Source organism: Convolutriloba macropyga, chromosome 4, assembly GCF_964194025.1.
Source record: "Convolutriloba macropyga chromosome 4, txConMacr16.3, whole genome shotgun sequence".
Classification (NCBI taxonomy): domain Eukaryota; kingdom Metazoa; phylum Xenacoelomorpha; order Acoela; family Convolutidae; genus Convolutriloba; species Convolutriloba macropyga.
This window is the reverse complement of record NC_134471.1, coordinates 13,750,288-13,766,488: the sequence shown is the minus strand read 5'-3', so window position 1 is coordinate 13,766,488 and position 16,201 is coordinate 13,750,288. Positions and strand designations below refer to the sequence as shown.

The following is a 16,201-nucleotide window of genomic DNA, read 5'->3' as shown; positions in this document are numbered from 1 at the left end:
AAATATCGAAAATTTTACCGATCAAGATTGAAAAGAGAACGAGAAAACGGCAGATAATGAAAGAGAAAGAAAGAGAGAGAGAGAGGGAAGAGAGAGAGAGAGAGAGAGGAGAGAGAGAGAGAGAGAGAGAGAGAGGAGAGAGAGAGAGAGCGAGATAGCCAGGGGATCGAAAAAAGAGCGAGGAAAAGAGCGAGATAGGGAGAGAATGCAAGGAAAGAAAAAGTGAGGAAAGAGAAAAAAGAATAATAAAGAAATGAGATATCAAATCAGATAGATAAAAATTTGGGGAAAATCACATTCAGCAAATGTTACTGGGCAAGATTGGAGAGAGAAAGAGAGAGAGAGAGCGAGAGAGAGAGAAAGCGACAGAGGCTGAAAGAGAGAGGAGAGAGAGAGAGAGAGAGAGAGAGAGAGAGAGAGCGAAAGAGGAGAAAGAGAGAGAGAGAGAGAGCGAGAGCAAGAGAGAGAGAAAGAGAGGGAGAGAGAAACAAGGAACAAAAAAGGAAGAAGAGAAAACAGAAGAAAGAAAAAACAGATGAATAAAATTCAGAAAAACAAAAAAATCAGGCATCGCAAAGCTTACAGACCAAGATTGAACATAGAGAGAGAAAGAGAGAGAGGAGAGAGAGAGAGAGAGAGAGAGAGAGCTACAGAGAATCAAAGTGTGCGTGCAAAAAAGAGGGAATGAAGAGAGAGAGAGAGAGAGAGAGAGAGAGAGAGAGAGAGAGAGAGAGAGAGAGGGGGGGTAGAATGAAAGAGATAGAGAGGGAGAGAGCAAGAAAAAAGCGAGAGAGCAAGGAAAGAAAACAGTAAAAAGAACACAGAAAGAAGAAAAAAGCAAAAAGAAGAGGCTATCCAATCAGATAGATAAAAAAAATCGGAAATATTATTGACCATGATTGGAGAGAGAGAGAGAGAGAGGGCGAGCGAGCGAGCGACAGAGAATGAGCGACACACAGAGAAAACGATAGATAAAGAGAGAGAGAGAGAGAGAGAGAGAGAGAAAGGAAAGAGCGAGAGAAAGCGACAGATAATGAAAGAGAGCGAGAGAAAAGAAGAGCGATAGAGAGACCGAGAGCGAGAGAATCAGAGAGAGAGAGAGAGAGAGAGAGAGAGAGAGAGAGCGAAAGAAAGAGGGAAGAGAGATAGAGCAAGAGAGAGAAACGAGGAACAAAAAGAAGAAGAGAAAACAAAGAAAGAAAAATAGAAAGACCGAGTTAGAGGATATCAAATCAGATAAATAAAATTCGGAAAAACGAAAAAAAGCTCAGACATCGCATAGGAAAGAGACCAAGATTGAACAGAGTGAGAGAGAGCAAAAGAGCTACAGAAAATCAAAGAGAGAGAGTGTCTGTGTGTGTGAGAGAGAGAGAGAGCTTGCAAAAGAGCGAAAAAGACGGAACGAAAGAAAGAAAAAAATGAGACAAAGAGAGAGAGAGAGAGAGAGAGAGAGAGAGAGAGAGAGAGAGAGCGAATGAGGAGATAGAATGACACGGGAGGAGAGAGAGAGAGAGAGAGAGAGAGAGAAAGAGAGAGAATGCCACAGAGAAATGAAGAGAGAGACAGAGAAAAAAACGAATAAAGAGAAACAGAAAGAGAGAGAGAGAGAGACAGAGAGATAAAGAGAGAGAGAGAGAGAGGGAGAGAGAGAGAGAGAGAGCGAGAAGTAGAGAGCGAGATATTGCAGTAGAGCGATAGCGAGAGAGAAGAGAGAGAGAGAGAGAGAGAGAGAGAGAGAGAGAGAGAGAGAGAGAGAGAGAGAGAGAAAGCGAGAGTGAGGCAATGAGAGAGAGAGGAGAGAGAGCGAGAGCGAGAAAAGATCGATAAGGAGAGAGGGAGGGGGAGAAAGAAGGAGAGAGAGAGAGAGAGAGAGAGAGAGAGAGAGGAGAGAGAGAGAGAGAGAGAAAGCGAGAGAAAGATAGAGAGAGTGTGAGCGAGAGAGAGAGAGAGAGAGATAGCACGGAAAAAAAACAGGACAGAGAAGAAAATAGGGTTGGAACATTTAAAGGATATCAAATCAGAGAAAATTTGGACAAATTTAGTTCACGCAAGAAGCAAAGATCAAGCGTAAAACACCTGAAGAAAGTCAAGCGAGACAATGCTCTAGAACTAATGTTGAACGAAAAAGAGCATCAGACGACGACGCAAAAACCAAGAGCACTGCAATATAGTTACACTCAGCTTACAGTTTCGCAGTAAAACCTGGACGCTATAACCTTCTCTACGTTGGGACACTATCATGGCCATATAGCCCAGTGGTAACTGATCATGACTAATGACCTTTTGACCCGGGTTCGATTCCCACCCATCAATTTTTTTTTGCTTTTGAGCCTTTTAGGTCAATGACCTCTCTCGATGTGACCGCTCAACCATGCTGCTCAACGCACCTCTTAAACATGCGCTTCGAGAGGCTTCTTAAACATGCAAAAATTTGTCTTTTTTAGAGCTCACGCGTTTAATATATAAGATTTGCTCACCATACAAGGAAACAGCAGGTTACCATGAAATGATCATTTTGAAAACTGACTTTTAAAAAAAAACTACTTCTGAATTTGCCTACAGCTCTTTCGCAGGGCACAAAAGAAGCTAAAACCAGGATTTGGGAAATTCAGGGTCAGTGACACTTAAATCGTTAGATTCAGCTTAAAGTTCAGCCACTTCTTAATTTAAAAAGTTGATGCCACCCAGGCTCGAACTGTGGACCTCCTACGTGTTCGGCAGATGTGATAACCACTACACCATGGCACCTCCAGGAGTTGAGTCTCCGGCTCTGACAGCAATGATTGCGGTATTAACTTACAGCAGCATGTTGCAGTTACTGGTCTGATTTCAACTTTATCATTTACAAACCAACATAAAAAGTCACGAATGAGCAACAGCGGACACTTGTAGCACTAGCAGCAGCAATTCCCTCAATAGCGAAAGATTCAACTCACGAGTTGCTATACAAACGCAACCATGTAAGAAACTTTGAGTCGAGAAACAGCAGAAAAGCATTTTTTTTTCCCTAACAATTTTCAGATATTGGTACTTTTTGATCCCAAATAGCGTTAATATATGTGAGAGGAGAGAAAAAAACACAACCAAATACGGTTGGACGAATGACTCTCAAATGACGGGCGGGTGTCAATTGTACCAATTGTGCCTCAGGAGTACAATAGCTTTGATGGTCATAAAATGAGGACAATAGAGCTTATGATAGAGCACTTCTAAGATTTAACAGGAAAATGAACACAACTCTGGTCTTGAAATCCCCGAACTTAGGTAGGGGGTTAAATTCTGCATGAGAACAAATTAGAGGACACAAATCAGGAAGTAAAAAAGTAACTCGAAAAGCCAAAACTCTGCTCTCTTGTCTGCTCTCTTTAGCATAAATTTAAATGTGTCATTAAGTTGATGACGAAATTTTCGTCGTCTTTTGATATTGGTATTGCGGCCAAAGTTGGGTGTCTGCTAAAATAATCTGCGAATCCCATATTTTTCCCTGCAAAATGTTCTACTGAAAATTTAAATGGTAAAAGTCTGTCCACCCATCTTGTTAGTCTACTTTGATATGTTTTGTTACCCCTATTGTCTTTTAGGGCAGATAGTAGTGCTTGATGATCCGTTTGGAGTATGAAACGTGAGCCGTATAGATAATATTTGAAATGCTCTAATGACCAAACTACCGAAAGTAGTTCTAATTCATTGATGCTATATTTTTGTTCGTTTGTGTTTAGGAATCTGCTTGCGTATTCAATTGGATGCCATTCATTATTGTATCTTTGTTCGAGACATGCTCCTAGTCCTTCTTTGCTTGCGTCGCATCGGACTCTTGTTGGTTTATTTGTATCGAAGTGTTTGTTTTCAATTATTTCTGTGATGGCCTTTTTTCTTTGGTGGAATGAATTTGTATGTTCTTCATTCCATTCTAGTTTGCTGTTTTTTATTTTTTCTTTATGGGAGAGGAGTGGTCTGAGTGTTGCTGATAATTTTGATAAATTTGGGATGAATTTTTGTAAATGGTGTATGCGTCCCTTTAGTGATCTGAGTTGTTTTAATGTTTTGGTGGCATGTCTGTTAATCCATAGAAACCGTTTATGAATCTATATGTTCCTGTGGCGTTTCCCCCTAAGATGTTGAAAATACAATGTTTTTGTGTTTCTTCGTGTAGGGGGACTTGACTGTATGCATATTTTAGATCTATTTTGGAAAAGTATAGTGTGCCTGCTTTTTGTTTCAGTTCGCTTATTTTGCATGCTATCGTATCCATAAGGTGGTCGATGCTCTGCATCTGATGTTTGTTTTTGTGTATCGCGTCATTTAATTTTTTTGAGTCTAAGCTATTTTTATGGATTTGTCGTGTTTTACTGTGATTACTACTGGACTGATAAAGTATTCGTCAGAACATTTGTCTAGTTTGACTATTTGTTTTTCTTCCATTAGTTTATTTAACTCTTCTACTTTATCTATCAAATGTAGTGGGATTCTTCTTCCTTTGTGTTGTGTGGGGTGAAATGTATTGTGGAATTTGGATTTTGCTATATGATTTTTTGATTTCCCAATTCTAGTGCATAGGTGGGGATATTTTTGAAATATCCATTTCGCAATGTTTTGTAGTGAATTTATGTTGTGTATCTTCTCACCTGAATTTTTGAAGGTTAGTTCGATTCCAAGTTTTCGGAGGGTATCTCTGCCTAGTAGATTTACGGTGTACTGTGGGACCACTAGGATTTGGCAGTTGCGTGATGTGTTTCCTGATGTAAGATCCAATTGGATTGTGTAGTCCACTTTCATTTTGTTATTGTTGAAGCATCTGAATTCGCCGATGTCTTTGTCCTGTTTGATTATCTTGTTTCCTAATTTTGTTATTAGTTTTTGTGCTGTGCTTCGTGAGATAAATGATCGTGGGCTACCTGTGTCTACTAACCAATTGATGTTTTCATCTTTGCTTTTTGTTTGTAACCAAAATTCTCCTTGTTGGTTTTTGTTCAAGTGTTTTTTGGTTACTGCGGTGAAGTTTAGCGATTGTACAAAGTTGACGGAACTCCAGTCCTCCATCAATTCTCTGATTTAACAAGTGCTTTCGGGATCGATTGTTTCTGTGCCTGTTTCTTCTTCCTCATGGATTGTATTGTTATCAGGGGATGCTTGTATGTTGCGTACTCGTCTTGTATTTGTTTGTTGTTGTGTTTTATTTTGCTGTTGATTTCTGTAGTTGTATGACTCTTGATTGTTTCTATGTGTGTTTTGTATTTCTACTCTTCTCGGTGGAATTTCTGATCTGCAAACTTTCGCGTAGTGTCCTACTTTTTTACAAATATTGCATATTACGTTTTTTGCGGGGCAATTGTCCAGGTAACCTTTTATGAATTTGTAGCCGCACTTCCAGCAGTCTGGTATTTTGTTGTTGTTTGGTGGTGTTGGGAGTATACTTTGTCGTTGTGTTTGTTGTCTTTGTCTTTGTATTAGGTTTATTCCCGATCAATTTGGATTTAATAAGTGAGTGTTGCTTATCCGTTGTTGGTTTTCCTGTCCTCTTCCTCTTGTGATTGCATAATTTAGTGTTTCTAGAGGATCTCTATCTTCCGATAGTTAGAGGGTATCTCTGCCTAGTAGATTTACGGTGTACTGTGGGACCACTAGGATTTGGCAGTTGCGTGATGTGTTTCCTGATGTAAGATCCAATTGGATTGTGTAGTCCACTTTCATTTTGTTATTGTTGAAGCATCTGAATTCGCCGATGTCTTTGTCCTGTTTGATTATCTTGTTTCCTAATTTTGTTATTAGTTTTTGTGCTGTGCTTCGTGAGATAAATGATCGTGGGCTACCTGTGTCTACTAACCAATTGATGTTTTCATCTTTGCTTTTTGTTTGTAACCAAAATTCTCCTTGTTGGTTTTTGTTCAAGTGTTTTTTGGTTACTGCGGTGAAGTTTAGCGATTGTACAAAGTTGACGGAACTCCAGTCCTCCATCAATTCTCTGATTTAACAAGTGCTTTCGGGATCGATTGTTTCTGTGCCTGTTTCTTCTTCCTCATGGATTGTATTGTTATCAGGGGATGCTTGTATGTTGCGTACTCGTCTTGTATTTGTTTGTTGTTGTTTTATTTTGCTGTTGATTTCTGTAGTTGTATGACTCTTGATTGTTTCTATGTGTGTTTTGTATTTCTACTCTTCTCGGTGGAATTTCTGATCTGCAAACTTTCGCGTAGTGTCCTACTTTTTTACAAATATTGCATATTACGTTTTTTGCGGGGCAATTGTCCAGGTAACCTTTTATGAATTTGTAGCCGCACTTCCAGCAGTCTGGTATTTTGTTGTTGTTTGGTGGTGTTGGGAGTATACTTTGTCGTTGTGTTTGTTGTCTTTGTCTTTGTATTAGGTTTATTCCCGATCAATTTGGATTTAATAAGTGAGTGTTGCTTATCCGTTGTTGGTTTTCCTGTCCTCTTCCTCTTGTGATTGCATAATTTAGTGTTTCTAGAGGATCTCTATCTTCCGATAGTAGATCCATCTGCATTTGTGGGTCCGACATTCCTTGTATGAAAATGCTTTTAACGAGGCTGTCTTCCAGGTCCTCCTAGTTACACAGTGCTGCCTTTTGTTTTAATCGTGAGTGGAACTGTTCTAGTGATTCTCCTGGCTTTTGTGTGCATCTAAAGAACTGGAATCTGTCAAATGTCTCATTTGATTTCTTTGAATGTTTCTTGTAATTGTATTACTAGTGCGTCTGTTGTACATTTCGATAGTTCGGTGTGTGGATTGCGCTGGTGAAATATGTTTGTTCCTTCTGTGCCAAGTGAAAGATAAATTAAACTTTTAACTTTATTGTCTACTTCGTCCCAATTTCCATTGTTTATCATTGGACCTTGGTCTTCTACTGCTTGGCATTGGTTCTTCCAGTCTACTTTTCTTTTGGTGTTTCTCTGTTCCCTTTGTCTCTTTTCTGCGGTTGTTTCGTCTGGTAGAGCGGGTTCATATGTGGGTTCCTGTGGGTATTCTAATTCTTCTGCTGTTGGTTTTGGTCTAAGTAAATTTTCTACCTGTATGTTCTCTTTAGCCGATATGGCTAAATTTGTTGTTGTGATCCATTTTTCCCATGTTGTTGTGGGTTGTGCTCCTTTTTTCCAAAATAGGGCTACGCCTATTGGGGATCGTGAGAAAGCTGACTGCGCCATGTTGTATGGTGAACGATAGCGTTCGAAAGATCAGTAACGAAACTTTAATTCAAGCTGATTCTCAATGTGCGATTTGACAAAAAGCACTCTTTTCCTGTTTCGCAACACTAGCATAAGCTTATGTGACAGACAACACCTGTCCATAAGGATTAACACCTCAGAGTACAAAGAAAAGACTAAGTTCACGCGTATGTAAGTTTACAGAATCAAATGTAACAAAGATCTAACATAACACTCCTGCATTCCATATGGAATGATAATACTAGTAATATAGTTTTAATAGTGTTTGTAATAGTAGGTCTGATACTTGGTTGCATAAGTCCTCTACCACACAGGAAGTAAAAAAGTAACTCGAAAAGTCAAAACTAACAAAAGATCGATCAAGCAAAAAATAGCATAAGTAAGCGCGAACTGGAAACTAAGATAGAAAAGATTTAGGCAAAGACATGGAAAAGAAGAGGATCGAAAACAAGGAGAAATATACAGGGTAGACTGCAGGAAAATAGCCTCCATTGATTCCCAAAACACCGTTTGGGATTGACAATGAGTAAATTGATTGTTGTAGAAACATTAAAAAGCGAAGTATTTCGATTGGATTTTGTTGTTATGCATATTTATGTTTCTTAATGACAGTATACAGGGGCTAATATCAATACCAACACGCATTAGAGATGTTATCTAAAGCTTATAAGGACAACCGTCAAGTAGCGGGCATATAAAATTGGGTTTATCTCGTTTCTGCGTTGATTTCCCTTTTTGATACTAATTCTGTTCACTTTAGATTGTTTTGCCGAGCAACTGCAATTTAAAACACTTTGAGCAAAATGAGCGAAGAATGAAGTGATTTCATGCAAAATATTGAACAAGCTGTGAACTAAGTTAAAGCCAAAAAATTTTTGTTAGACGAAGTGTAAAGAAACATAGCAGGGCCAGTCCTGACACAATTTAAAGAAATTTCAATGACCATACAAATTACTTGACCTAGAATGAACAATAAATGGGATTGGGAAAACCCCTAAGAAAAAATTCCGATCATTAAATTGAAAATAGCAAAAATCTAAGTCAAATTGCCGCATGTGAACAGAAAGCCATAATCGAGAAAGCCCATTTTTGTTCAAAAACCGTTTTCTCACTCTGCTTTGAAATTGGTGTATAAATCAGGCCGCATAACCACTCGCTTTTTCGCACCATTTCCTGTTCTGGCATGACCTAAATCATTTCTCCCATTTGACATCAAAAATTCGAACAAAATAAACCACTCATGAGAATTAATATTTTTCAGTTCATAAAAACTTAAATTAAAAAGCTAGAAATAATTAACATGTTTTTCAAAAAAATTTCAAGGGCACACAAACCCAAGGATGAGTTCCTTGAAGCGAATAATAGTACAGAAAAGCTCGCAAAACAATTCGCAGGTCATTATCGGCAAGAAAAATCTCGTCTTAAAATGTAGAAAAAAACTGCATAAAACTAAGAAAAATTGATTAAAAGTTCCCAATTTTTCACATATTTCTCAACATAAAAATTATACCAACGACACTGTAATAACCTGGTATTCAAACACTCCTTAAATAAAAGGATTCTTTTCAAACCCCACTTAGAGCAGTAAACAACAATAGGCGAAAAATTCGCCTAAAAATCAGCAAAATAGCTGAAAAAACTCCAAATTAGCATAAAACATATTAACTACCAAAAACTTTCAAACCTCCATCAAACCAACCCATAAATTATTAAACATGACAATCAAAACCTCTAACCAAAAAACTGAAAACAACGGACTACGAGAACAGGTTTTTGCAGCCAGATTCGAACCCAATCAATCTGGTCCAAAGTTCACATTTGGCTGGTAAACAGACAAGTATTACCCCGAGCGGCATTGAACCCAATCAAGGCCTAACACCATGTGCTATTACTGGAAAACGGACAAGCCAATGTGGTCTTTCGTCCGGTCTTGGAGAATAGGTACATATTTATTTTAATGGGATTCAAACTGTCACTCCAACGATGCTACAGGTGCAAGAGTTTTGTTGCATCAATCATATCCATAAAAAAAATGCCCCGCAAACACTCAAAACAAACAAACAGTGCAACTGAGCAACAATTGTCTCAAAGAATTTGAGCAACATCATGGATGCAAAAAACTATACATATAGCTACACTCCAGAACACTAAAAAGCCAGGTTAGTATCCTCCATGAGATTAGACCAAAAGCATAGTCGGGGTAGCATAGTCAGGGGAGTAGAAATCACCATTACGGATATATATGTGTTAAAAGCAGTAAAAGCAGTACAAATTAAAAGAAGTAATCAAATAGTTTGATGCCAATGAAATACTAGACAGCCGTGGTGGTCCTTTGATGGTGTTACTTCTTGGAGCAAGTTCATTATACATTGTCCTCAACAAGTGACTCCACATAAAAAAGCGGCGTGGTCAGGAAGTATTGGCCATTTCCGGTGCAAATCTGAACCTCAGATCTAACACAAATAAAACAGTACAGCGCATTCTGAAGAAACATTTTACAAACGAAGATCAAGCTATCATTTGGCACGATCTGGTTATCAACTCAACATCCCGTCACCCAAAGTATCCCTGCCAACCATTATCAGCAAGAACTAGAAGCAGAACGGAAGGCTAATCCGGCCATCAAAGGCATGGTATACTGTGAGAGAACTGTTGCTGAAAAAGTGTTCAAACCTTAACTTCTGAACTCCAAAATTGCCCATTTAGAGAATTGTCAAACACGTTCTCGACACGGAAGCAATAAGAAAAAAAAGTTGTGCAGAAACACCTGCGACTACATCAGCCACCAACGCTCGAAAAAAAAATCTGGTAACTGTTAGACGATACAAATACTGCCTGCGAACCATCAAGCAGAAAAAAAGAACCACTCCAAAAAGAAAAGAGCAGCCCTAAAAGCAGTAAGTAAGTGAGCTTCTCAGGTTTCTGTCGAATCTTCGAAGCTGTAGTTTGTATTGACGGCCACTGATTAAGTTCTTTGGCCTTAACCACCTTCTTTAGTCATGGCGAAAATTGACAAAACGTGCAAATCGAATATCAATGCTAATCAAAAAGCATTCGTTTGTGTAGCCTGCAACACAAATCTCCATCATGATCCCGTCTGTAATGGGCTGACTCCAGCCGCCGTCAACGGAATCAAAGATCTAGGTCTCAACTGCATGCTCCTCAGCATCGATTGCGTCGAAAATGAGAACGAGCGGAATTCATTAGATCTGGAACCCTTGTTAGCGCTGACAAACAAATGGAAAAGCCGAACTTTTGAAAATTTGGAAAAATGAGGACAAAACTATCTGAAATGATAAAAACAAAAAACGAAGTGTGTAAAAAATCTTGCGAGAAAATTGCAGAAAGTGATGCGGCAGTGGCCGTGAAGAACATAAAGGAGGATACTCTGCCATGCGCAGTACAACTGTCCAAAACAATCGACCAGAAGAACAGCACGAATCTCAACAACACGAACATTTTTTGCGTCCAAGGAATCCATGAGGATCCAGAGAAATCAAATTTCGGAAAACTTGTTCCTAACAATTAAAAAATTAACTCAGTCCTACAAGCTCTTGGCGTCCAAGGCAAAATCGCGGAGCTTAAAAGGCTCGGAAAGTTTTCCAAGGGTAGAGCAAAGCCCCGAACGGTACTAGTGACCCGGAAAAAGGAACACGAAGCGAGACTGGTGACAGCTAAGAGTGTCAAAAACGATGAGTTGAAAAACAAAGGTATTTATCTCCTACCTTTTCTGAACAAAGCCGATTCAATTACAGAAAATCTATGTCTGAAAAAAAGAAGAGAAATGATTACAGCGAAATGACTGACAGCGGAGTTCCTTGGTAGAAGCTAAAAATTCGAAACTTTCAATTACAACCAATTAGTAAATCTTCCCAGCTCCGAAGCCGAGGGAAACGAGTCATGACGATACAATGTAAAAATTTGTTGCTGAGTGCGAGAACTCTTGAGAATTTTGACTGAAGAAGTAAATTATGTAACTCTCTTATGTTGCGAGAATAGAGTATTCTATGCATTTCTGAAACATTCTTAAATGACAAAATAGAAACATCAGAGCTTTTACTTTGTGATTACGATATCAACCGAGCTGACAGACCCATCACCGGGAACACCTGGAACCATGGAGGGACTCTCATCGCCGTCAAGACGTATCTGGGTTCGTGTAGAATCACCTATTCTCTCCCACCCTGCTGTGTCGCTTTTAAACTCCGTATAAACCGGAAGAATTCCGTTAAGCTGTTATCAATAATTCTCCCAATTGTAGTAGATACCGCTATTCGCCAACGGAGTAAATAAGCATCATCGATGCCAAAACTGGGCCAATACTGATTTGTGAAGAATTTAATCTGTCTACAGTCAATTGAAACATTTGCGAAACACACTATTCGGAAGAAGGAAATCCTTAAGATTTTCGAACAACTGCTGGAACAAGCCATAGAGTTCCCCACATGTCACTCAAACATACTCGACTTATTATGTCACAAAGGATGCAATCTCTTTGCAGAAATCGATGAAAATTTCTGCGATACATACAACTGCACTGACTACAGCTATCAAAATTGCTCTCGAAGTACCATACTAAACGTTAAATACTGTAGTGGACACTGCAAGAAATATTCATAAAGCAAGCTATGAAGACATAACCGAACTGCTGAAACGATTGCCTTTTGTCCCAGCGTGTTTCACTAATATCAACAATGTATCAAGAACGTGAACAAAACTTTGGAGAAATCGTCTCAAAATGTGTCCCAAGGAAAACCAGACAACGCCAGCAACCAACTGCCAACTTGGATCCAACCTTCTACATCCAATTTGCTGAAAAGCTTCGGACCGACGTCCTACCGGAAACGGGCAGTTCCGAGACTTAGTTCTACAAAGCTGAGTCGGACAGAGTTTACTACCAAAGAAGTATCCCGGCAACCAGAGAATCTGAAAGAATTTCCAAACATTTGAGACATTTGAATAAATCGGCCCCATTACCAAAGAAAAAAACAAACGGTCATGAAGTTAGAGCGAAGCAGAAGAAGTAAAGATGTTAACAGCTATTTCATTTCTATTCTCACCTAAACAAATAATATGCAAGACATCAAGTGTGAAAACTTAAATCTCGAATTTCAGCATCTCCAAGCCAAAAATCCGAGAATTTGTCCGTTCTCTAGACACCAGTAAGGCTAGGGGTCCAAACAACATTCCGCCCATCTTCTATCGGGCAACGAATGTGGAAATAACGAACATCATGATTACAGTTTTTAAAAACATCAAAGGACTCAAAAAAATGCCCAACGCTTGGAAAGAAACATTGGTTGTACCAATATATAAAAAAGGAGACCGAACCCTGGTGAGCAACTACCGTCCAGTATCTTTACTCGATATTGACAGCAAATTTTTTGATCGCTGCATCTACGAGCCCCTCTACCAATTTTTTGCCAAGCATTTGGTCAAGGAGCAAAATGGACTCGTGAAAAACAGATAAGTGCGGATAAACATGCTTTCGTTTCTGCAGAGTATCCACTTTGCGATGAATAGTAACTCGCAAGATGATCTGCTGGCTTTCTACACCGACATTTCCAAAGCGTTCGACAGTGTCCACACTTTGAACTCATCGAGAAGATTGCGTGAATTGGAGGTTGCATGCTGGAGATTCTGTCTGATTACTTGGAGCACCAATCTCAAGTTGTACGCGCTGGTAATAGCAACTCCACCAAAATGAACGTCACAAGTTATCCTCCACAAGGCTCCATTCTTGGCCCGCTCCTGTTTTGTATGTTCATAAACAACTTACCTGAAGCTCTGAAATTTAGAGAAGCTTTGATTTTTGCCCGTGATAAAAAATTCTGGCAATGAACACGGCCCAGCTTGAGATACAGATGAACCTGCCAGCCCTTGACAGATGGTTTATGGGAAAAAACCTCATTTGCTATCAACAAATGCACTATAGTAATGCGCGGCAAAAACATGAACCTCTCACTCGCGAACTCACTCCATCTAGCGTAAAAAATTCAAAGAACTTGGAGTAATAGCTGAGAGTTCAAACGACGATGTCCAATCAAGGCACTTCAGGAGAACCATCAAAGTACGGTCACGAGTCTAAGCCGAACAGCAAAGTACTAAAAAGGACATCAAAAATTTCAGAGGATGAACGGAGACTGCCATGCATAACACATCTGTTTGGCACAACAGAACAGGATAATACCATCGGATATAGTCATTCTCATTCATCTGTCGTGTCTATGGCCCACACAATGTATACCAAATGCTCAATTGGAAAGGTCTAAAGAACCTCAAGATCACTGACTTGTGGGAAAGACCAGTACAGGAGAAAAAAAGGCTGGATATAATACCATCGTTCCAAAAAAAAACGACAGCAGAAATCTCACTTCTATGTCACTTTTCCCCAAAACGGACGATGACCCCCTAACCCGGGACCAAAGTCCACCCAACAGGGCGTTGAGTTGTGCCCAGCTCTTTTGCGTTTGTGCCCCCCCCCCCAGTACGTTATGCACCCCACGCCCCCCCCGTTACAGAGCACGTGCCATTACATAGTAAATCTTTATGTTAGTGCGTCTGGGGGTTGTATACAATATGCAACCACTAAGCTGGGGGGGCACAAACGGAAAAGATCCAAACATTCCAATGGTAAGATTCAGTATAGTATCCTAAAATTCTTGATCATTGTCTGAGTGGACCTGAACTTCTTGCAGATAGCCGCATTTCAACACTTGATGCCGCAAACGTTAAGTATTTAAATAGTGCTTACACTCTCAACATCAGCTCGCTGTTGCAAAATCAAATTTGGATCCATCGGTCTGTGACCACCAACTCCCACGTAGGCGTTCATTCTGAAATCTCCGGTAGACTTTGGATGACTCGTGTCGGCTGAGAAGCGTCCACTACCAGGCGCTGGAAACACTGGAGGCGGGGGTTGCTGAAGATGTGCCAAAGCCGTCTCCAGTTCTCATCATGAGGGACTCTAATCGCCGTCAAGAAGTATCTGGGTTCCTGCAGAATCACCTATTCTCTCCCACCCTGCTGTGTCGCTTTTAAACTCTGTATAAACCGGAAGAATTCTGTTAAGCTGTTATCAATAATTCTCCCAATTGTAGTAGATACCGCTATTCGCCAACGGAGTAAATAAGCATCCTCGATGCCAAAACTGGGCCAATACTGATTTGTGAAGAATTTAATCTGTCTACAGTCAATTGAAACATTTGCGAAACACACTATTCGGAAGAAGGAAATCCTTAAGATTTTCGAACAACTGCTGGAACAAGCCATAGAGTTCCCCACATGTCACTCAAACATACTCGACTTATTATGTCACAAAGGATGCAATCTCTTTGCAGAAATCGATGAAAATTTCTGCGATACATACAACTGCACTGACTAGAGCTATCAAAATTGCTCTCGAAGTACCATACTAAACGTTAAATACTGTAGTGGACACTGCAAGAAATATTCATAAAGCAAGCTATGAAGACATAACCGAACTGCTGAAACGATTGCCTTTTGTCCCAGCGTGTTTCACTAATATCAACAATGTATCAAGAACGTGAACAAAACTTTGGAGAAATCGTCTCAAAATGTGTCCCAAGGAAAACCAGACAACGCCAGCAACCAACCGCCAACTTGGATCCAACCTTCTACATCCAATTTGCTGAAAAGCTTCGGACCGACGTCCTACCGGAAACGGGCAGTTCCGAGACTTAGTTCTACAAAGCTGAGTCGGACAGAGTTTACTACCAAAGAAGTATCCCGGCAACCAGAGAATCTGAAAGCATTTCCAAACATTTGAGACATTTGAATAAATCGGCCCCATTACCAAAGAAAAAAACAAACGGTCATGAAGTTAGAGCGAAGCAGAAGAAGTAAAGATGTTAACAGCTATTTCATTTGTATTCTCGCCTAAAAAAAATAATATGCAAGACATCAAGTGTGAAAACTTAAATCTCGAATTTCAGCATCTCCAAGCCAAAAATCCGAGAATTTGTCCGTTCTCTAGACACCAGTAAGGCTAGGGGTCCAAACAACATTCCGCCCATCTTCTATCGGGCAACGAATGTGGAAATAACGAACATCGTGATTACAGTTTCTAAAAAACATCAAAGGACTCAAAAAAAATGCCCAACGCTCAACGCTTGGAAAGAAACATTGGTTGTACCAATATATAAAAAAGGAGACCGAACCCTGGTGAGCAACTACCGTCTAGTATCTTTACTCGATATTGACAGCAAAGCTTTTGATCGCTGCATCTACGAGCCCCTCTACCAATTTTTTGCCAAGCATTTGGTCAAGGAGCAAAATGGACTCGTGAAAAACAGATAAGTGCGGACAAACATGCTTTCGTTTCTGCAGAGTATCCACTTTGCGATGAATAGTAACTCGCAAGATGATCTGGTGGCTTTCTACACCGACATTTCCAAAGCGTTCGGCAGTGTTCCACACTTTGAACTCATCGAGAAGATTGCGTGAATTGGAGGTTGCATGTTGGAGATTCCGTCTGATTACTTGGAGCACCAATCTCAAGTTGTACGCGTTGGCAATGGCAACTCCACCAAAATGAACGTCACAAGTTATCCCCACAAGGCTCTATTCTTGGCCCGCTCCTGTTTTGTATGTTCATAAACAACTTACCTGAAGCTCTGAAATTTAGAGAAGCTTTCATTTTTGCCCGTGATATAAAAATCCTGGCAATGAACACGGCCCAGCTTGAGATACAGATGGACCTGCCAGCCCTTGACAGATGGTTTATGGAAAAAAACCTCATTTGCTATCAACAAATGCACTATAGTACTGCGCGGCAAAAACATGAACCTCTCACTCGCAAACTCACTCCATCTAGCGTTAAAAAATTCAAAGATCTTGGAGTAATAGCTGAGAGTTCAAACGACGACGTCCAATCAAGGCACTTCAGGAGAACCATCAAAGTACGGTCTGCGAGTCTAAGCCGAACAGCAAAGTACTAAAAAGGACATCAAAAATTTCAGAGGATGAACGGAGACTGCCATGCATAACACATCTGTATG

General features: G+C 39.9%; 1 protein-coding gene and 1 non-coding gene across 3 annotated transcripts in view; both read right to left on the bottom strand.

The window, feature by feature from the left end:
- LOC142337468 (ATP-dependent RNA helicase A protein-like) overlaps nt 1-14,127 on the bottom strand; it is an 83,002-nt gene extending 68,875 nt beyond the window's left edge. Inside the window, exon 1 of one of the 2 annotated variants that reach the window (XM_075386708.1) lies at nt 13,936-14,127. In XM_075386708.1, coding sequence (XP_075242823.1) covers nt 13,936-14,016 — 81 coding nt within the window. In that variant the 5' untranslated portion in view covers nt 14,017-14,127. The remainder of the gene's footprint in view (nt 1-13,935) is intronic. The other variant, XM_075386709.1, reaches the window with a different exon arrangement.
- On the bottom strand, nt 2,676-2,748 carry Trnav-aac (transfer RNA valine (anticodon AAC)). Its single transcript has one exon. It is a non-coding gene; the product is annotated as a tRNA-Val (tRNA).
- Nucleotides 14,128-16,201: the final 2,074 nt, after the last annotated feature.